Consider the following 23,638-nt stretch of genomic DNA (forward strand, 5'->3'; position numbering starts at 1 on the left):
CATTCACAGAACTGCCAAGTCAGGTTTCTATGCCTATCCAGCAAGACTTATGGGAAACCGCAGGAAGATGCAGCCCTTGGCAAAGCCCTGACCTGACCCCACATCCATGGAGACCCCACCGCCTGGACCACAGTAAGTACTCAATAAGCATTAACCCTTCCCAAACTCCCACTTTCAAAGATGAGAAGCCAAGCTTCTGCAGCATATGTGAACAGGGCCCACCTTCCTCTGTGGTTACCCTGAAATGTACCAGGCTCCACACCTTTACATGTGCTGATCCCTTGGCAGGGAAGGCGTCCTCACCCCAACTCCCAGCACTCCTCCTCTGATAAGCTTTCCTCGCCCCACTTCCAAGCAAAGCTGGTCACTCCCATGCTTCTGTCACAGCCCAGAAGCTGAACTTACCTCTAGCACCAATCACGACTTGTTGTTCCTTACATCTGTCCCCTCCCCTACACTGGGAGCTCCATCTAAGGAAGACAGTGTTCATCTCTGCATTCCTGGCACCCAACCCAAGGCCACGCACGCTCAGTAGCTGGTTAACAATGAATCTGTATCTCCTTTAATTCAAGCCTTAATCCATATACTCAAGCCCCTCCTGGAGTCTCCTCTTGGATACCCAAAATCCCTCAATCCAGCATTCTCAGCTAAAAGCTCTTCTTCCCACCCCCTCCACCCAAAAACATCTCCTCTTTCTCCCTTTTTCCCACAAACTCAGCAGACTACACTACCATCCCACAGCTGCTCATGCTCAAAACCTGGGTGAGGGGTTCTCCGCAGCCTTTTCCCTCACCCCCAAATCCATGAGCCATCAAGCCCTTCAAGCCATCCATGTCAATCCTACCTTTTAACTATCTCTACCTGTTCTTCTCCATCCCTAGTTCTGTCACCTCAGTCCTCATCACCATGGTCTCGTCTGGAGTTCTGCATCAGCCTGAGGACCAACCTCATCAGTAAGCCCCACAGGCAATCCACCCTCCACAGGGCTCTCTCTAAATTTAAATCTGATATTGTCACCTCCACTCCCACCCTTAACTCTTCAGTGGCTTCTCACATGCCCTGAGGACAAAACCCAAACTCTTCAACAAGGCCCACAGGATCTGCTCCAGCTTCCCTCTGCTCATCTCTTCCCATCTCCCTTCCAGAACAGGTCACTCCACATTGCTGTACCTCTTTCACTTCCTTGATCGTGCTGTGTGCACTCTGGTCTCTGGACTTTCACACGTACATATGGTTCCCAATGCCTGACACACCTTTTCTTCCCCCAGGTTAATTCCTCCTTATCCTAGTACTTCCTGTAGGAAGGCTTTCCTAATCCCTCTAAACTGAGTTTGATAAATAGGTTATGTTGACCAAGCACTTATTCCATCTAGCCCTTATCTCTATTCCTGCCTTCCACTCCTTCCAGCAAGCTAGATAATGAGCTTAAATTCTGACAATGAGTTTCCTTAAGAGAGAGACACAGTCTGTACCACTCACTCCTATATTCTGATCAACGCTGTGTTAAGTAGAAGATGCTCAGGAACTATTTGTTGATCCAATAGAACCAATGAATTAACTGCTGAGCATCTGCTGGGACCCTGCAGGGCATTTCCCATCAGCTCTCTCCTAAGACCTCTTCCAAACCCACCCCAGCCCCTCCCAAACCCGTCACAGACGCCAAGATTCTGCCTGTCTTTTCTTCTTTGGTGGCTGCCCCACACATTCTAGTCTATTCCTTGGGCCCCCTACTCCCAGTTTAACTGCTGGGGACCTGCAGTTCCCCCAGGAAAGACAAACCCATAAGCCTTCTAAGGGCTTTACCACTCATCAGTTGAGAGAGAGAGAAGGCAATGTAGAAATGATCCGTGTGGGAAAAGGTTCCAGATCCCATCATTTCTCGCAGTCTAGTGGCTCCAGACCCCACCTCTCTGTGGATGGTGTCTGGAAAGGCTGGTACTTGGAAGGGAAGGCTCAGTAAAAAGGCACACGTCCAGGGAGGTTTCTTTTCCTAGCCACGTAATCAAGAAAAACACTCATTCACTCAGCACTGAGGTCCCACATCTCATAGAGAACTCAAGTTTCCTAACTCATCCTGAGATTAATCCCAAATCTTCCGTTTTCCAGAGCAAAGCTAAGAAAAGGTTGCAGAGCATCAAATAAATGCTAGCTCCCCCAAATGCTGAAGCTGGGCACTGAATGAACGGAGACCACGGGCTCTCCCTCAGCATCTATTCACTCCTCTTTTATAGACAGTCCTAAAACATTTGCTCACCTCATCTCCCAACCTACAGTGAAAACAAGCAGCAGGCTTATCTCAAAAGGTGGTACTGAGACAGAAATAAAAGCAAACAGCAATTGCGGAGCCAGGGCAACTGGGCACAACCACCTCAACAACACGGCAGGCCCGGCAAGCAGGGGACACTGAGCGACTGAGAAAAAGGAGCTGCAGTCAGTATCCTGTATCTAAGGACGCAGGTAAGTAGACCGTTTGCTTTAGAACAATTTCTGTCCAATCCCAAACAAGCTTGGAATTGGCTCTTCAATGGATAGGTCACAGGTTAACCAGAAGTTTCACTTATATTTAGTTAACTCAACCCTCCAACTGGTAACCGACAAAGCAAGGCAAGAATATCAAAATGTAAGGTTCCTGGTAAAGAATAAAACCTCAACTCTCTCCTAACCAGTCTTGCTCAAAAGTTTGGTTGCAAGACACAATGAGCATTCAAGATTGCCTAAAGGCCATATGGTCCATCCATTTCTCTGGACTAAATGGCACACATTTTATTCCTGGACCATCGAAGCACTCTATACTTGGTCTATATTGTTTTGGTCCCTTGAACTGCACTAAGCTGGGCCTTCAGCCTACATGCAAAGATCTGATGGAAAACAGGTCACACAAAACTCACTAGTATTTCTTGGGATATAGTCACTTACTGTACCCTTCGGGAAGACCCACAAGAGAAATTTCTCTCTGACAACACCAAGTAAAACTGGGCTTCTCCTGAGTTACTAGTTTGTTTTATTCTTGTGAACAATGTAAATCTTATGTCCACCAACATCATTTTTCCCTTTTTCCTTTGGCTACCAGAAAGCTTACAGCCAAAACAGAATGCTAAATTTAGTATCTGAGTAGAACTTTTCAGCATGAATTTCTATTTACTAACTTACCTCTGTCCTCATAACATTCCCCTATCCCTTTTCCCTCACCCTGACTTTATCCCTAGTTTTCTTACTGTGTTGGATATGTTCAGGTAAGTCACTCAAGTCCTGTGGGAAACAAGGGGAGAAGAGAAGGAAGGGAACAGCTCTTTCCCCATGCTGCCAGATAAATGAATGTTAGAGTGTCACAGAGACAAGAGCCAGACCTGTCTTTCTCTTCCAGGACCAGAGCTGCCTCCAAGTCTCCCTTGTGCATCTTCATCATCTCTGAAAGCTTGTTCTCCAAGCTCAGCCGAAGCGCCTTCTCCGTTTCCGTCCCTGCAAAGGCCTTTTCCAGTTCTGCTTGGGCGGCTTTCACATCCTAGAGTTAAATTAAATGCATTTGATGCAATTTTTCAATACAATTGGGAACATTTTGAAAGGAAATTGGATTAAAATATAAATATTTATGACTTTTTCTCCAGCACATTTCCCCTCCCTGAATTGTACTATACATGGGGAGAATCAGTAATAAATACATGTGCCAGCCATTTTTCCCTCTTGTATCCTGAAGAGGAATAGGCATTTCCAATGGAAAAGACCCAACTCTACAAGAACTGTATTTCTGGTTTTAAAAAATCAGATCAATATTTACAACTTCAATGAGACCAAGGAGAAATGCACCTTTCAATACCTAAACATACATAAATTCCAAAGAGTCACCATCATCTCCATACAAATTCATCCCACACTCCACCGGCCCCTCACTGTGATTTTTTTTAGATAATGACTATACAATTCTAAAGTACATTTTCTATATCTCCAAGGTGATTTAGGTGGTGAAAAACTCTATGTTCTTCCTGAGAGCTCACAGAAGCCCATGAAATTATCTAAATCATGTAGACAGTGTCTGTGTTAAGGAAAAGGGCCCTGGTGCCCCAGAAAGTGAGCTGGGAATAGACGTGAATCTCCAACTACCCATGCCAACCGTCTCTGATTACATCACAAAGATAAAAGTCAAACTGAACAGGGTTCAAAAGCCAGCTCCTGAGGCCAGCCCGGTGGCGTAGCAGTTAAGTGCACGTACTCCGCTTTGGCAGCCCGATGTTCGCAGGTTCGGATCCCGGGCGCACACGGACACACCACTTGTCAAGCCATGCTGTGGCAGCATCCCATATAAAGCTGAGGAAGATGGGCACGGATGGTAGCCCAGGGCCAATCTTCCTTGGCAAAAAGCGGAGGATCGGCATTGGATGTTAGGTCAGGGCTGATCTTCCTCACAAAAAGAAACCCAGCTCCCACTTATTTGTGGTGTCACCTTGGGTAGTCACTTAACCTCTCTGAGCCCCAGCTGCCCAATCTATAAAACAGGAATAACCACCATCCAAAGAGCTGCTGTGAGATTCTGCGAAGTGCCTGATGTATCACAGGAAGCTCCTCCTCCCTGCCCTTTCCCTCTACCCCACCTCCCCCACCATGTCTCCCAACAAGGCTTGCCTCCCAATCAATGATAGCTGGGAAAAACCATTTCCCAACAGTCTGGGACAACAAACAACAAAACCTATTTACTGAGCACCTACTCAACGCCAGGCTTTGAGCAAGGAGCTTTATTTACATTATCTTTGATCCTCACCCAACCCTAAAAAGTTACACACTGAGAAACATGGCAGTTTAGAATGTAGGCTCTGCAGCCAGACCCCTTGGCATTTACTGCCAGGGTGGCCTTGACCAAGTGACTTAGTCACTCTGGGCCTGTGTCGTGTTCTTGTTTTTGTTTTGTTTTAAAGGAAGGATGATAAAAGTATTTCCCTCATAGGTTTACGGACGGGATTCCCTAAGTCCACGTATGTAAGAAGCGGGAAGGGCGCCTCACACGCAGTAAGCTCTCCGTCAAAGTTAGTCCCGCTGCTGCCACTACAATCACTGCTGCACAGCGGACATCACCAGCCTCACTCTACAGATGAAGAAGCAGAGGCTCGGGGAAGGCAAGTGCCGTATCCAAGGTGACAAAGCAGGGATTCAACCCATTACTGTCAGTCACGCTGGTACCCCAAAACACTGGGAGCACTAACTGGGAAACACAAGATGACTGAACCAACAGGTGAAGTCTCTTACAAGTCTCACAATTACTTTAACTAAAATTCAGAATGTGAACGTGGAACACTCTTCTCAGTTCCAGCTCCACCACTTATGACCAAGTTTCTGGCCCTCTCTGAGCCTGTTTCCCCCTCTGTATTTTGGACCTAACAGCTACACACCCCCGTGGGGCTGATATAAGGGCTGATGTGAACACCATGAATGGAAAAGACCACATAAGCTGCAAAATACAGCACAGATGTATTTTCTTTTTGTATCCAGAAGTGCTTTTTGGTGACGTTTCTCCTCATATCTGCTAAGAAGAACCAGGGTTTCAGGTAGAGAAAGTGAGATGAAACAACAGACTACAAAGACCAAGAATTAAGTAATTAGTATTACTTAATACTAGCTTAATATGGAGGAAAACTTTTTAACACCTAGGAGACAGGATGTATTAGCCAATATATATGCTGACTCCCATCACAGTCACAGGAAGCACCTGACAATAAGCAAAAGGAAGAGCCACACACAGCGCCTCCCCAAGACAAGGCATCCATGAACACCGGCGGGATGGCGGGATGGAGGCTGGATACCGGGGACAGGAGCTGCATGGACACCTAATGGCCCACAAGTCAGGAAATCCAGCTCCTAATGTTAGGTGAGTCACTGCCCCTCTCTGGGCCTCCGCTTCTTCTTCCGTAAAATAAAGGAACTACAGCAAATAAAAAGAGTGGTTTGTAGCAAGAACATGGGCTTTAAAATCAGCACTCATAAGTTTAACTCCAGGATTAAACTTGGACTAGATAGTGTTTCTCTCTGTACCTCAGTGTCCTCACCTGTAGGAATGAAGACAATAATGGCCAGTCTGCAGGGTGTAAGCATATAAATTCTATATGTACAGTGCCTAGAATGAGGCTGGAACCCAGGAGATGCTGAATAAGGGTGGCTCCTGTTAAACTCTGATGGTCTATGAAAAAAGAAACAAAATTCTGCCCAATCCGTTATTAACCCCCTGTAAGAAATACATTTTCCTCGGGGTTTCCAGACTTGCCTTTTCTAAAACGAATATTCTTTTGGTTAGGAGATCTTCGACCTGCTGTACCTTCTTCTGAGCATCTTCTTTCACTCGCTGGATTTCAGATCCACCCCCTTCAGCTAGGCTTTCAACCGCTTTGCTGCAAAAAGAGGCAAAAGTGGAAAATGCATAAGAATGACAGATGGAGATTTCCATAGGCCCAAAGAGACAAGGAAAATTTGTTAGTCACTTCTCCCACAGACCTGTGCTGAGATCATTATCTGTATAATGAAATACATAAATGTATCAAATCAACACTGTACTCCTTAAACATACACAATGTTATGTCAATTATATCTCAAAAATATAAATGTGTGTGTATATATATAATATATACATATATATAAACAGACAAGAAAAAAAGTAAAAATCATCTATAATCTCATCACTCAGAATAACTAAGTTAACATTTTAGTATATAGCCTTTCAGACATCTTCTACAAAAACAGAACCATACAGTACATATCTGTGATCTGATTTTATTACTCAACACACTATAAACATCCTTTATGTCAATAAATATAAATCTACCTCATTTTTAAAGGCCACATATTAATTCACTGTATGAAATGTACTGTAATATATTAAATCAATCCCCTATTTTAAAACATTTAGATTGTGATTTTACACATTTGTCCAATAATATTTATAAAGCTTTGAGAACAGTGCCCGGTACAAAGTATTCAATAAATATTAGTGCTATTGTTACTATCATAAGCAATGTTATGATAAAAGCATCCTTGTATCAATACTATCCAGTGATTTCCTTAGGGTCAATTCTTAGAAAAGGAATTACTGGGTCAAAGGGTAAGCACACTCTTAAGACTTTTGATTGCTCTTGCCAAACTTCCCACCAGGAAACTTCCAACAAAGTACACCTCCACCCATGGTAGGGAAGGTGGAGAGGTGGTCTGACAAACCAGTGTGCAAAGGGGCAGTATGCAACTCAAATAAATCTGAGGGATTAAGGGTTTGTATGCTTCATGTTCTGCCAACGGGAGGAGAAAGCATTTTAAATACGGCACGATCAATCTGTGTGAGCACTAGCTACGACTTAGGGCATGAGAAGGGGAGATCACGCAAGCAGCCCACCCTCCGTGTTACTCTAACATAAAATGCAGAGTCGACATTGCTGTGGCACCAGGGCATGTTCTCTCCACTGACAAGCAGTGGTGGGGATGGCACACCAAAATCAGACACAGAACCAGAACCACTGATGCCTTTCATTTTGGTTCTCCTCAAAAGAAAAACAGTGTCGGGTATGAATTTGTGAGACATACACTCAGAGCCATTCTTATCAGATTTCTAAAATGATTGCAGGTTTCCAGAAGGCCGAATAATAAAGGAAATGGCTCCACCTAAAGCTGGTTTCTCAGAAAAACTGCAACAGAACAAATCTATTCACCACCAGCCTCCCATGCCCTACTTTAGGGGTATATAAAATTTCTCCAACCAAGAGCCACGTGATCAGACACTCACATGGACAGGCCATGTGAATTTCTGACTGAGAACAATGGAAAGTCAAGAGGGCCATACTCGCTGTCCAAGTCTCAAATATGCATCGCCTGCAAATAAAGACTTTATTCATATCTTGTTTCCTTTCACCAATAAGCCTTCAGAAGGCCCCAGTGTCATGATATCATTTTAATGGAATTCAATGTGAACAACTGGAAAGAACATGGGCTCTGAAGCTGAACAGATCTGCTTCCAAATTTTTACTCTATTGTGTCCTCAGCGTGACTCTGGGTAAATTACCTCTTACACCTCAGTTTTCTCATTTGAAAAATGACATGATTACCTCTTAGAATTAATGTGCTAACACACATGGTGGCTGTAGCACGGTGCCCTTCCACTCTGATCTGAGTACTGCATGCTAGCCTGCTGTCCCCAAGGCCACCACAGTGCTGGCCCCTGCCGCGATGCTGTGAGAGGCCTCATTCTCCCCTCTGCTGGCGTTGGAGCTGAGAATAGATCATCTGCTGGCCAGAACTAAGGCCACCATTGCCACCTCCTGATTAACACCATGCAATGTCCTCAGCCCCCACTCCCTCAGCTCGTTTCTTGATCAGTACTGTCTGGAATTCACAGTGACATGGTCATTTCTATCACTCCTCTAGAAAATGGCTCACTCCGTTACTCCAAGCCCATCCCTCCACCCCACCCAGCAAGGGCAGATACACCATCTCCCTCCTAATAGCCCAGATCGAACCTTCATGTTTTACAGTCTGAATCGTATACATTGTCAAGAGGCTGACTACAATTTTTAACAAGTACTGGTATTATTCAGTTTGTTTGCATTTTAGTTATACCAATAAAATATATTCCCAGTAATAAATGTTCCAACTTTTCATTTATCATCTTTGTATTTTACAGTTACTATAGCAATAAAATTTATACTCAGCAGTATGGCACAATTTTCCTCTAGTAATGGAATTATTATTTTTGTTTGTGTTTTAAAGCCGCAGAGATAAAATTTACTCCCGACAATATGTCTGCTTTTGTTTTTAATGTCCCCTTATTGTAACTGATAAAGGTAACAATGGAAAGCCAGCAAACCTAGATGTTTACTCCACAGCAAGCAGAGTGGGCTCCAGAGCCAGCCCAACCCAGCTCTCTTACCTACTTGGCCAAGGCCCCCCACTCCTCTGAGCCTCAGTTTCCTCTTCACGCAATGGGAATACTGCGGCCTCACATAACTGTTATAAAATCAAATGCGAAGTCAAGTGCCAGGCACAGGGTCTGGGGCACAAGAGGATCTCAAGAAATGTTAGTTCCCTCCCCTACTCTTTCTTTCCTTAGAGATTCTGGGCCAAGAGACAGATGGAGAGCAAGACCTAAGAAGAGAAGAGGTTCAGAGAAACTGGTCTAATCAGGCTTTCCACCTAATGCAAGAAAGAACCTTCTATCAACATCACCCTCGCTACCCTTTTTAACCATCAACATTTCCTCTTGATTCATTCCCTTCTAATTATAGATCTTTAGGAAAAGCAGGGGCTCTTCCTGTGACAGGTCCCGTTATCTCCCGCCTGCCAAAAAAACAACCATAAAACTGAAAAAGGAAGTGGAGGGCATTAGCAAAGATATTTTTCCATCAACAAGTATGTACCACACACACACTGCTGGGGGCTGCGGTTAGGGGCAGAGGGAGAGGCACATTTAGCAGATACGTGGTAGACACTGCACATCTTACAGCAGGTAATCCACACAAAGGCCCTAAAAAGTAGGAACGGCTGAGAAGCCAAGGCTCAGAGGCCACAGACCTACCTATTGGCACAGCCAAACCCAGAGCCCTGCCCTTTCCCCGGCCCTACACTCCACTAAAGCAGGATAGGCTCGGCCTTAGAAGACGTGCAGTCATGTTGGAGAAATGAGAATCACACACATGAAAATAAAAAAAGAATATTAAACCTAGTGCTGGACTACACGTCAGGGACTCAAGTTCTAATCCCGGCGCTGATCTTTCTGGCTGAGTGGTCTTCATCGTGGTTCTTCCCTTCTCCGGGCCTAAATTCCCTCCTCTCTAAAATGAGGTTTTCCTTGAGATTTGCCTAACTCTCAGGATAACGACAGAATGCAAATGGATATGAAAGTATTTTATAAACTGGAAAGGGCTCCGCACATATGAGATTGTCATTATACGTCAGAGAAGTCTGTGAAGCGACTGATGTGGGCCACAGGCAGCCAGGAGCCACTCAGCAGGAGCCTTTACGTAGGGCAAGCAATAGGAAAGGCATCTGGGCTGGGATGGGGTGGGACGAGGAAGAGGCCTGTAGAGCAAAGCTACAGCAGCAGTTAGGACCTGTGAACTGCATTTGGGATCAAGAGTCGGTGGAGAAAGTTGGAGCGGTGCAGTCACCATGAACATTCCTAAACAGAGTTCATCATCTTAACCCCTAACCCAGGAGTCATGCTTGACATCTCCCTTCCCATTCACTACCAAGTCCTGTTGGTTTTGCTTCCTAAGTGTCTTCTCAACCCAGCCATCCACCTCCACCACTAATCGCTCCCCTAAACGACTGGACCAGCCTCCTAACTGGTCTCCATGCTCCCACTCGTGCTCCTGCTACAGAACATTCCCCACTCAGCATCCAGAGTGACCTTTCAAAAAATAAGACTCTGACTGGCCAGTTGCTTAAAACCCACTACTGCTTTCCATTTGATCTTAGGATAAAGACCAAAATCTCTAGTGTGGCCTCAAGACCCTGCACGACAAGACCGAGCCCCCCAGACTTCTCATATCTCCTCAGACCCGCACACCTCCTTTTCCTTGACCACTTTTTCTCCACCCTTCACCCGGTTAGTTCCTACTTACTCCTCAGATGTCATCTCAATTGCTACCTGCTCAGGGCCTCCTTCCCTGCTATATATCTATATTTACATATCTACTCCCGCTGCTCTAAGCTCTCACAGCTCCCTTTACTCTTCTCATAGCTTTTCCCAATTTGTATTTATATACTTACTATTCCAAGTATTTTATCACCATCACCTCCTCTAGAATGCACGCCCCATGTGTCTATTTGGATCACCACTGCATCCCCAGGAACCGAGTCCAGTGCAGCACACAACAGCTGCTTAGTAAACATTTTCTGAATAAATTAATAAAGCCGGTCAGGCAGAAAAGGGCCTTGACCACTACTCTGGGCAGTCGGGGGAGTCTATGCGTACAAACATGCGCACAAGGCCCCAGACATTCAGCCCGGTGTGTTGGTACTGAGCAGTGCACACGGCCTGTGTGAGTTCGGGTATCCACGGGTACAAGCTTGGCTAAAAACAGGTCCCAGCCCAGACCTGCAGCAGGCAGGTGCCGAGTATGAAACGGAGCAAACTCTACTGCTGACTTTCAGGCTCGGTAAAGCAGCTTCGACTTCCCGCCCAGAGAATGATGTGCTTCCAAAACAACAACAAAAACTTGTTAATCGAGTTTATTCATTCATTATATGTAAAGTCAGCATAACTCAGAGAAGCCTGGGCCCGGGACCCTCTAGTCTATTCAAAGCCCACAGCGGCTCCCAGCTGCTGGCCATGGGGCAATGAGAGGACTGACGCGGCCCGGCCCAGAGCAGTGCAGCTGCTCCCTGAGCGGAAGACTCCACGCTCCTGGCCCTCCACACCCAGCAGGAGCTCTGCCGCCGTGACAAATGAGGCGTTTCCACAGAAGCCCCACCCCATGCCCCCCTGCCTCACCCACCACAGGAGTCCCTCAGGACCCCTTCAAGCCCCTAGGGCTTTTACAGCAATGAAAATGAAGGAGCTACTAATATACTTAACACCACGGATGGATGTCACAAAGATATTGCTGAGGAAAGAGGCCAGACAGAAAAGGGTGCATGCAGAATGTATGATTCCATTTCTGTCAAGTCCAACAACAGGCAGAACTAAGCGACGGTGATCCTGGCAGTCAGCAGAGCGGTTATCTCTGTGGGAGAAGGGTAAGTTCTGGGCGCACAAAGGGGACTTCTGGGGGGCTGGTGACGCTCTGGTTTCCGATCTGGATGGAGGCTCCACAGGTGTGTTTGCTTAGTGAAAATTCATCCTGCTGTACACTGAAAGATATGTTCATTTTCCTACAAGTATGTTCTACTTTAAAAGTTTGTTGAAAAAGAATTAAATAAAAACAAAAACCTCCTTGGGGTCCTCAGAGGCCACCTGGAGAACAACTGGCTTAGAAAGCACTTTACAGGTTCTATTTCACTGACCCATCTGGCCTCCGCCGTCAGAACCCCTGGGCGACCTGCTAGCTCGTGACAAGATGACAGGTACTCACGAGGCTTTGATGAGCAGTTGCTCTCTCTCCTGGAGCTCCCGCTTCAGACTTTCTACTTCCACCTTGAGCTCGATGTTCTTCCAGGCAAGATGAGGAAAGAAAAGAAACAATGTAAGAGACAGGACACACGAACGTCTACACTGGGGAAACCGCTTTCAGCACAGACTGACTACACGACGCATGTAATAGGCAGACGTTAGATCCAACATTAGCCTCAGGGCACAGGGAAAAGGGAATTATTAAACACTGGTGGTCTCAAAAGAAAGCCCTGGATTTCTCAAGACTTGGAACAATTATGTAAATTTTCCAAGCTTCTAACAGCCAGAGCATTCAAACATCGAGGCATAAATGTCAGACAAGTGAGGCTGATGTAAAAATTGTTTGCCCTCTGCCAAGCAAATTTACAAGCAATTCTGCAGTTTGCTTTTACCATTCCAAGGCAATTACTTCTGGTTGTTTATAATCATGCATGTGGTGGTTGTAGCAGTGGGAACGTGTTACAGCTTAAAAAAATAAAATATGTGGATGGATAAGTGGGAAGCTGCACCATTGCCTGTCTCATTTCGGTGTAAGATTTCAGGGTACTCACAAAAGAGCCACGAGTACACGGGGCAAGCTGCCTATAAGGGACACCCCAGTGTTCTCCAACCGTCTTCCTCTTAACTGCGTGGAACGAAGGGAGTCACACATGGCCTTGGGCTTATAACTCACGTGAGAATCCAAAGACAGAATCTTTGGCAAACGGATTGCAATGTGAGACAGTGGGGCAGCAGTGGGCTTCTCAAACCTGTTCACAAATGTATCCCAGGGGGAATATTAGACGGATTCATGTAGTAGAGATGGAGGTCTGGATGCATAGTGGGCAGAGGATTACTGTAAATCTAAGATTTCTCTGAAATCTTGCTCCTGTTTTATTTTAATAATTCATGCCAATTTTACATTCTACTCCATAATACATGTGTATTATTTTAAATAAAAATAACATTTCCAGTAAAATTTACAATCTTAGGCAACATGCCTCCCTCCTTTCTGCCAAGCAGCCCTGGGGAAATGAGTACCCCAGGTTGAGAAGTCAGCCAGAATGGAAAGGTCATGGGACCAGAAGGACATGGGTTCAAACGCTGCCTCCACTCTTTACCAACAGGAAACCGTAATAAGGCAGTAGATGCTCAATTCATTCCTTCACTTCACAGACATCCACAGTCGCCTGTGACAGGCCAAGCCTTGAGCTAAGCTTTGAGGACATGTGGTAAACAAGGCAGACACAGGCCCTGCCTCATGCTAACATCCAATACGAACTGGAAATGCAAGCCTGTAATTATGCTTAGAAGCACAAGTCCAGGAGGTGAGAAAGCAGGTTTTCTCCTTTCAGATCCCTCAATTGTCAAAGGAAAAACATCAAGTCCACCTCTATGCAGGATTTGAGGACCATATGAGCTAACGAATGAGAAGAGCCTAGGAGACAGGGCTCAACGTGTGTTATTTTCTTCACCATCAAACAACAGGAACTAAAGAAGTCATTTATGTGGAAGAACTTTTTCTAGAAGAAACTGGTCTTTGCATAAAGGACACTGAGTGACAGTGCACAATGTTTTCAACTGTAGTTTGGTGAAAACTGCAGAAATACCCTTCAAAGAGAGGATTCCTTTTCCAGTTCCCAGAAGGGCAGAGAAGTAAGTAAGAGCTGAAAAAATAGATTCTAACTGCTTTGCTTTCTAATAAACCAACTGGCACCTCAACTTAGTAAATTTAAAAGAATAGATAGTTAACATGTCCACTAGACTATTTTTCTCAAGCCCAATACCTCAAGCTAAAAACTTATATATGTGGTGGTGATAATTTCCAAACCAAAAACCAAGATACCTTATAAGCATAAAATAGAATATCATTATAAAAAAGAATGACCTTAAACTACTATTAAGGAAAGATTCCAAGATATTGTTAAGGAAAAATGCAAGGTGCAGAACAGAACATGCTTGCATTAATGTAAAAAGGGGGTTTATACACATACACACATACTTGCTTGTATATACACAAAATTTCTCTGCATAAAGAATTTATAATATTGATTAGATGAAGGAAACTAAGAGACAGGATGGAAGGAAGTCTTTTCAGTGTTTACCTTCCATGCTTTTTGAATTTTGAACACGTACACCTATCAAAAAACTTAAATTGAGGGGCCAGCCCTGTGGCGCAGCGGTTAAGTGCACAAGCTCCGCTGCTGGCGGCCTGGGTTTGGATCCCGGGCGCACACTGATGCATCACTTGTCAGGCCATGTTGTGGCGGCATCCCACATAAGGTGGAGGAAGATAGGCACAGATGTTAGCCCAGGGCCAGTCTTCCTCAGCAAAAAGAGGAGGATTAGCATGGATGTTAGCTCAGGGCTGATCTTCCTCACCCACACACAAAAAAAAACTTAAATTGAAATAAAAGTGCAATTAAATCAGGTCATCTAATCAGACAGTGGAAAAGAATACCAGAAACAGCGAAGTACAATGAGATGGGCAGACCTGGGTTCAAAATCCACCTCATACAGTAGCAATATGACATCAAGCAAGTTCCTGATCTTCCCTGAGCTTCAGTGTCCTCTCCTGTAAGATGAGGATTATCTCACTGCACAGGGCTGCCTTGAAAATTAAAATAACATGATGAATGTACAAATGCCCAGGACAGGGCCTGACACAGAATAGGTGATTAATACCTTTTGGCTTCTTATCACCCTAGAGGCTCTGAGATGCGTGATAACCACACTTACACATATAAAATGTTTTAGGCTATTAGTTTTGCTTTAAAATTTTGATTGCATCACCACGCCCTTCCAGAAAAGGGGACATCCTCGTTGTCTTTCCACCCCCACACTGAAGGAAAAAAAACTGTGTCTTGAGGGACAAGGGAGCTTTTCAATTCTTGAAAAGGCTCAGAAGTACAGTACAATCCGTCTTCAAGACAAGTCCATTTAAGTTCATCCACTGAAACTCAAGGAGAGTTCTTTTTCCTCCTTCAAAAGTTTCCACTGGTACAAACTTCAGAAGAGAAAAGATGGAATAATTCCCAGGCCAAGGGCTAATCTACTGGAGAAAGCCAAGAAATGGGCACTGAAATATTGTTTGTACTCATGTCTTTTTCAAGAAAGCCAAGTTCTTTTTTCAACTTTCAGAACCAAGGTTTGTTTTCAGGCAGAGACCTCCAGGTCAAGACTTCACATGGGAATAGATTTTTTTTTCTGACAGTTATAAGCAAGCACACAAGGAATACAGAAGAGTCATATCACAGAAAAACTGACAATCCTAACTTCGGGCTGCCAGTGGAAGCCTCAATAAGACAATGATGATAACTGTCAAGCACTGACTGTGTGCTGGGGCTTTTCATCTGTCATCTCATTTTAATCACACAAATAACCCTATGACAGAGGGATTATCACTGAACTCTGGAAGCAAGCCCAGAGAGCTGAAGTGACTTGCTTCGAGTTACACAAGTTAGTTGTTAACAGCAGGATTCAATTCCAAAGACATATTCCACCATTTCACCGCCTTTGTCTAAATTACAAATAATTAGAAAAGGCAATTGAGATATAGTAAATCAGAATTCTGATTTTAAAAAGAGAGAAATATTCCCTTAAAATTACTCTTGTATCTCTTTGCTTAATATTACGGTCACCCTATTATCTTTATGCTCCCCATAATCAATTCAAATTAAATGAAAGCAGCTCTATCCATTCATGCGAACTCTGAGAACAAATATTAATCAAATGACAAAAGATACCAGGGACGGCAGTGGGAAGTGGGACACTCACAGTTTTATAGACATGTTCGGTGGGGCCATCAAATTCCTGTTGCATTCTTTCCTCAAGAAAATAGATGCGGAGCTTTAGGTTAAAGTTTTCTTTTTTCAATTCAGTGATTTGCTGGAAAATAAGTTCAAAAGGGTTATCAAAAGTAAAGTCTAGGGGATAGTACCTGCATTAATCCCCATAGCTTCCAAGGCTATAAATGGAGGCAAATGTTAAATACTAGAGAAAGCTCACCTTTGCTACAATTGTACCAATCTGGAATTAAGTGGTTTCCACCAGCCAAATTTAGGACAATATGAACATTGGAATGAATAATGACTGAGCGAAGAAAGAATTCATGACTGCCCACTGATAATAACTAAATAAGTAAAGATAGAAAGAAAAGGAAAGGAAGAGGCGACTCTCTTCTTTACAAAAGAAATCCAGTTAATAAATGAGAAAGAATAATAGGAACAGAAAATCACCATTATACAACCACTAGAGTAGTAAGTGATTCAGGAAAGAACGTCAATGCTAACAAGTACTAGAAGAAAGATCACTGGAGCACATGATATCCATAGTCTCAAGATAACACTCTCCACATGGCTTATTAATTACAACAAGAAAAGGTATCTTTATAATTTAGAAACCTAGTCGACACCACCTTAAGAGACTATATTTAATATCTCCACTGGTGGAACAAACTGATATCTTGTGCCTCCTGAAATCACTGAAAGTAAATAATTTCATTTAAAATGTTAAAATGCCCCAACTTTTAACCTGCATCTAATCAAGAGTTGTCAGTCAGACAAATCCTAATTGAAAGACATTCTGCCAAACAACAGGCCTGGACTCTTCAAAAGTCTTAATGACAATCTTAAGGCAAATATGGTTGGGGAACTCTTCCAAATAAATGGAAGTAATAGAGACATGACTACTAAGTGCAATGAAATCATACAGTGAATTTTGAATTTTTTTTAAAAAGCTACAGGGGGATATCTGGGGGAATTTCAATAACAACTTTATATTAGGTATGATTTTGTAGGAGAATGTCCTAAGTAAGAGATACATGCTAAAGTACTTAAGGGAGTCATCATGGAGTCTGCAACTAACTCTCTAATGAGTGGGGAGGGAGGAAAAAGAGATAAAGCAAAAATAGCAAAACATTAATGATGAATCAAGATGAAGAACATATGGTTGTTTGTTGTACTATTTGGCAACTTTTCCATAGCTTTAAAATTTGTCAAATTAAAAAGTTGGAGAGAAAAAGGAGCAGATTAATAGAACCGATGTTTACCAAGACCCTACTATGTAACCAAGACTGAGCTAGGTAACTTACACATAATACCTCGAACCCTGAAACTCTGGGAGAGTATTACCCCCACTACACATGAGCAAAAACCACACCACTAGTGGAAGAGCTGGGATTCGTCTCCTGCTCTGTCTCACCCCAGCGACTACGATCTGCCAAGTAAACCTCACTGCCTAAGGACAATACCTGATTTTTTGGTTTGGATCATCCAGCAAACTTTTCCAAGCAGGCTAACCTCACTCCAAGAACAGCCATTAGCCTATAGAATAAAGCTACTTCCTAGTACTTTTATATTACAATGTTTAAATAGCTAAATGTTTTTCAAAATCCTACCACCACCCCCCCAAGTTCTGCTTCCATATATCTTTGCTTCTCTGCTCCGTGAAAAAAAGGACTACCCTCCTCAACACTGTTATAATGAGAATGACAGAACCACAGGCTAGGAAGGGACTTTAGTCCAGGACAATGGCTGTCTCCAGAGAGGAAAAGTCGGTAGCATTTGGGAGGAGCCACAAAGGGGACCTCTAGAGTGTTGATAATGTTCCATTTCTTGTCCTGGGTGATAGTTATGCGGATATGTTAATTTTTTGATAATTCACTGAACTGTTCACATGTGATTTGAGTGTGTATGTACATTAAACTTCAATAAGTCAACTATTATTTTTTTTTAAGAGTTTTATTTTATTTTATTTTTTTGTGAGGAAGATCAGCCCTGAGCTAACATAAGTGCTAATCCTCCTCTTTTTGCTGAGGAAGACTGGCTCTAAGCTGACATCTATTGCCAATCCTCCTTCTTTTTTTTTTCCCCAAAGCCCCAGTAGATAGTTGTATGTCATAGTTGCACATCATTCTGGTTGCTGTATGTGGGACGCGGCCTCAGCATGGCCGGAGAAGCAGGATCCAAACCCAGGCCGCCAGTAGCGGAGGGCGCACACTTAACCGCTAAGCCACGGGGCCGGCCCAGTCAACTATTATTAATGGATAGAAAAAGTAGACAAAATAAACAGAGCCTCAGGGACATCTGAGACAATATCAAAAGGTCTAACATTCATCAGACCCCCAGAAAAACAGAAGAAAAATAGAAGAGTGTGGTACAGAAAAAATATTGGAAGAAATAATAACTTAAAATATTTAAAGGAGAAATAATATCAATTCTACACAATCTTTTCCAGAAAAGAGAAGATGAAGGAACTTTCCCACTTCATTTTATGAGGGCAGCACTACCCTGATACCAAAATCAGACAGAAACACTACAAGAAAACTACAGACTAAATCCTTCATAAACATAGACACAAAAATCCTCAACTAAATTTTAGTAAATTGAAAAAACAGATTAATACATAAGTGGAGCTTATCCCAAGAATGCAAGGCTTATTCAATTCAAAAGTCAATCTATATAATCCACCATACTAAAAGACTGAAGAAGAAAAAAATATATGATTATATAAATTGATGCAGAAAAAGCATTTGACAAGACCCAACAGCCACTCAAGATAAAAACTCAGCAAACTGGGAATTAAAGGAAACTTTCTTAATCTGCTAAACAGCAACTAAAAAAAACCCATATATCTATAAAAAACATATTTAATTAAAGATGAAAAACTGAATGCTAGTCTCCTAACAACCAGAATAGGAAAGGATAACTGCTCTCACAATTCCTATTCAACATTGTATTCGAAGTCCAGACAGAGCAATAAGGCAAGGGAAAAAAATAAAAGGCATCCAGATTGGAAAGGAAGAAATAAAACCATCCCTATTTGCAGATGATATAATCATCTATGTGAAAAAATCCAACAAATCTACAAAAAAGTTCCTAGAACTCGTGAGTTTAGCAAAGACAACATGCAAATATCAACCATATGTCAATATAATAGCAACAAATAATTGGAAACTGAAATTCTTTAAAAATGCCGTTTATAATAGCTCCAAAAAAATTAATTCCTAAGTATAACTCTAATAAAACATTATGCATGCTTAAAACCACAAAATGCTGATGAAATCAAGAACTAAATAAGTGAAGAGACTTACCAAATTCACGGATTGCAAGACTCAGTGTAATAAAGATGTCAATTCTCTCCAAATTAATCTATAGATTTAACACAATTCCAATCAAAATCCCAGCAGGCTTTTTGGCAGATAAGAGACAGGCTGATTATAAAACTTATTTGGAACACTAAAAGAACTAGATGAGTGAAAACAACCGTGAAAAAGAATTCAATGAAACAGAATATAGAAATAGACCCATACAAATAATGGCCAATTGATTTTTGATTCTTGACAAAGGTGCCAAGACAATTCAATGGAGAAAAGGTAGTCTTTTCATTTTCAACAAATGGTGTTGGAACAATTTGATACTGATTTACAAAATAAATGAAACTCAACCTAAACCTCATACCTTAAAAAGAATTAACTCAAATTTGATCACAGATCTAAATGTAAAACGTAAAATCATAAAACCTTTAGAAGAACACATAAGAGAAAATCTCTGGGGCCTGGGGCTAGGCAGAGTTCTTAGATATAACACCTTAGATATAGATATAAGTCATGAATCCATAAAAAAGATTTTTTTTTAATCAATAAATTGGGCTTCATCAAAATTTAAAACTTTTGCTCTGAAGAATGCAGTATTAAGAGAATGAAAAGACAAGCTACACACTGGGAGAAAATATTTGCAAATCACATATCCAACATATGAATTCTATCTAGAATCATAACTCTCACAGCGTAACTGTAAGAAAACAACTCAGTTGGAAAAAAACAGGCACAAGATCTGAACAGGAACTTCACAGAAGACATACAGATGATAAATACGCGCAAGAAAAGACTTTCAACATCGTTAGCCATTAGGAAAATGCAAATTAAAACCACCATCAGATACCACTACATACCTAACAGAATGGGCTAAAAAAAAAATCTGACAATACCAAATCCTGAAGAGGATGTGGACCAAATGTAATTCTCATACTCGGCTGGTGGGGACGCAAAATGGCACAACTAATCTGGGTAACGGTTTGGCGGTTTCTTATTAAAAAACCTACATTTACCACAAGACTCGGCAATTCCACTCCCAGTTCTTCACCCTAGAGAAATGAAGACCTATGTTCACACAAAAACCTGTATGCGAATGTTTACCGCAGCTTTATTAATAATCATCAGGGCCTGGAAAGAATCCAAATATCCTTCAAACGGTGAATGAATAAACAGCGTACATCCACACGATGGAATAATATTCAGCTACCATGATACACACAACAACATGAATGAATTTCAAAGACATTACGGTGAGGGCAAGAAGCCAGCCTCAAAAGATTACATACCGTATGATTCCATTTATACGACATTGTGGAAAAAGCAAAATTATAGGGACAGAGAACAGAGCATTAGTTGCCAGAGGTTTGGGATGAAGAGAAGGTTTGACCACAAACAGACAACACACTGGAATTCTCTGGCATTATGCAACTGTTCTATATTCTGACGGTGGTGTTGGTTACATGAACCTAAAACTGAACACACATATAGAAGAAAATTATAAATATATATATATATATAAAACTTGATTCTGACAGAGGTACACATTTGTCAAAACTCATCCAACATTTAAAATTGATGGGTTATTTTACGTAAATTACATCTCAATAAAGTTGATTTAAAAATAACTAAAGTGAAATAGAGCAAATATTAATAGTTGTACTTGAATGCTAATATATACCCACACATATACACTCACTGGGGTTTTTTTCAGCATTTTTAAAAATAACTGGTAACAGTATATAACACTATTTTTAATAAACACTTCTCTAACTGGACAAAATGATAAGCATATTCTACATTAAGTATATTTTCAAACTGTCTGCCCTTGGCCCTCTTGTTAACACTTAAGTTTCCAATTTCGTAGCTAAAAAGAACAGCACAAGAAACAATTAGTAGGTTCATTAAAGCCTCCTCTTAAATATTTTAAGGAAACAGCACATAAAACACTCATTCAAACAAAAAAGTCTACCCCGCCAGAAGCTTCCTATACAGAGAAACCTTATTCTATTACTCATCTACCAATAAAATATTTATGGAGGTTCCTTAGAATGCCCACATTGTACACACTGCTAAAATTCTTAGCAACACTTGAAGGAATATTTTTCCTATAAGTAAAGAAGCTTAAAAAAAAATAAGAGAAAGGTAAATAAGCCTTCAGAAGGTCACTGTAAACACCAGACAGACCGAAATGAATAAAACGAAATACAGGCGCCATCTTTTCCACAACAATGCCAGTCTAGTTCTCTGCCAAACACCACGTCCCTCATAAAGTTTTCTCTGACTCCCCCGACCAGGCTGGACTGGGGACCCTTCTAAACGTTTCCACACACCCTCTACTTCCTTTATGACAGCAATTATCACACTGCATTGAACCAGCTAGTTACCTGCTTTCGATCCAAACCATCTCTAAGAGTTCAGGAACCATATCTAGCTTGTGCATTCCAGTCTGAAACATAAGAGACAGTTACTAAATACTCAATGGCTGGATGGATGGACAGACACACATGTACGAATTTCTTGAAGACAAGGGTGATGCAACGTGAGTCCCACAGGCTTCAAAGTCAGATGGATCTGGTTCACAGCACTCCGTTGTTTTTTTTCCCGTCACTCTTAGAATAAAACTCCCTGTCACGGCCACAAAGTGCTGTATGATCTGGCTCCTGCCCCAACCCTGCCAGCCTCATCATGTATCATCCTCTCCCTTGCTGGCGATGTTCCAGCCTCACTGGGCTCCTTTCTCGTCCTCAAAGAAGCAGAGCCCCTGTCTGCCTGCACAGCTCTTCCTGCAGCACGTGCCAGGCTGGCTCAGTCTCACCCTTTCCATCTCAGCTCAAATGTCACCACCTCAGAGAGGCTCTTCCTCACTACCCAATCTAAAGTGGTCCCCATCTCTTCCACCCCCACTAAGTCACTCTCTTAACACATAACTCTTATTTTCTTGCAAGAACTTTTCACAATCTGTATTCATCTTACTTATTTACACATTTATTATTTACTATCATGCTTATTATACGAATATAGTCCACATTTTTTTTCTTTGGTTGAGGAAGATTTGCCCTAAGCTAACATCTACACCAATCTTCCTCTACTTTGTACGTGGGTCGCCGCCACAGCATGGCTGACGAGTGGTGTAGATCCACGCCCAGGATCCGAACTCACAAACCCAGGCCACTGAAGCAGAGTGCACCAAACTTGACCACTATGCCACTGGGCCCGCCTGTAATCCACTTCTTGAGGGCAGGGACCTTATCTATCTGTTCATGGCTGTTTCTCCTGAAGTTTTAGCAAAGTATCTGGAACACAGTAGATAACCAACACTTGTTAAATGAATGAATAAATTAAGGAATGAATACAATTCAGACTACCTTACTAAACTGTATGACCCTAGTCAAGTTCATTTTTTCTGTGTGCCTCAGTTTCTTTATCTATAAAGATGGGATTATAATAACACTTATCTCACAGAGCTGTTATAAAGATTAAAAGAAATTAATTAGAATCTTTAGCATTGTGCCAAGCACAGCATAAGAACTTAAAACATACTAATATTCTCATTTGTACTTTTCCCTTTAAGAGAAACAAGTTCAAAAAGTTAAAAAAAAAAAACTTCAGCTGGAAAAACTGAAAACAGCTTACCATACAGTAGGAATAAATACCCCAAAATATAAAACCCACCAAATATGACTTAGAAACTTAATGCTCACAAGTAAGCTAATGCAAGGGCTGCGCTTGCCACATTCCAGCCCCTGGAACTCAAGTGTTATTGTGGAACTGCAGCCATCTGAAATGGGAAACGTCCCAACATGATTATGGGGTGGTGCTCTCCGAAGCTGGAGAGGGGCCCCAGCTCAGCAGCGGGACAGCCTCTGAAGGAGCTGCTAGTCAGTCATTCTCGCTTCCTCCCACTCCCACTCCCTGTCAAAAGCCTTGCCTAGCCTAGAGCTCCACCAAAAAGGGAAGAAAAACAAAAACCAAAAACATAGAAAAGAATCAGGGCAACTCCAACCAGGACCCCCTCAAGTGAAATCTAAGCAAGGTGCCTAACTCTGGCGGTCAGTTTCAATGGCTTGCAAGAGCCTTGCCCCCAAAGCTGAAGCTCACCGCACCAGATCACCTTTCCATTTGAGGCAGCAAGGGCGAAGAGCAAGGGCCTGGGTTCCACAGAAACAGACTGAACTCCCAACGCTGCCACCTGCGAGCCCTGTGACCCTGGGAAAATTACTTAACATCTTTGAGCCACTGTTGGCTCATCTATAAAATGAGGATAAAAATCAATTATCTCACAGGGGTGTTGTGACAACTAAACGTGCTAAAGCACCTGGCAGAGCCTGGCATTTAGCAAGCGGTAAACACAACATAGCTTTCAAAAGGAATCCATTTCTCACTCAAGCCCTCAATAAGCAGATCTCTGGGCCACCATCAATTCTGAAAGTCTTGGCAAGTCCAAAAACTGTTAGACCACTCACTCACCTAGACATCACAAAAACCATGAA

The 23,638-nt window shown here is 42.4% G+C and overlaps 1 protein-coding gene across 4 annotated transcripts in view; it reads right to left on the reverse strand.

The window, feature by feature from the left end:
* Positions 1-23,638, reverse strand: part of CDK5RAP2 (CDK5 regulatory subunit associated protein 2) — a 175,253-nt gene that overhangs the window by 132,324 nt on the left and 19,291 nt on the right. For all 4 annotated transcript variants that reach the window (XM_058523896.1, XM_058523895.1, XM_058523892.1 and 1 more), the window contains exons 4-7: positions 15,830-15,940; positions 12,036-12,112; positions 6,248-6,371; positions 3,348-3,502 (exon numbers count right to left, since the gene is read on the reverse strand). In XM_058523896.1, coding sequence (XP_058379879.1) covers positions 3,348-3,502; positions 6,248-6,371; positions 12,036-12,112; positions 15,830-15,940 — 467 coding nt within the window. The remainder of the gene's footprint in view (positions 1-3,347; positions 3,503-6,247; positions 6,372-12,035; positions 12,113-15,829; positions 15,941-23,638) is intronic.

The sequence above is a fragment of the Diceros bicornis genome, chromosome 28 (genome assembly GCF_020826845.1).
Source record: "Diceros bicornis minor isolate mBicDic1 chromosome 28, mDicBic1.mat.cur, whole genome shotgun sequence".
NCBI lineage: Eukaryota > Metazoa > Chordata > Mammalia > Perissodactyla > Rhinocerotidae > Diceros > Diceros bicornis.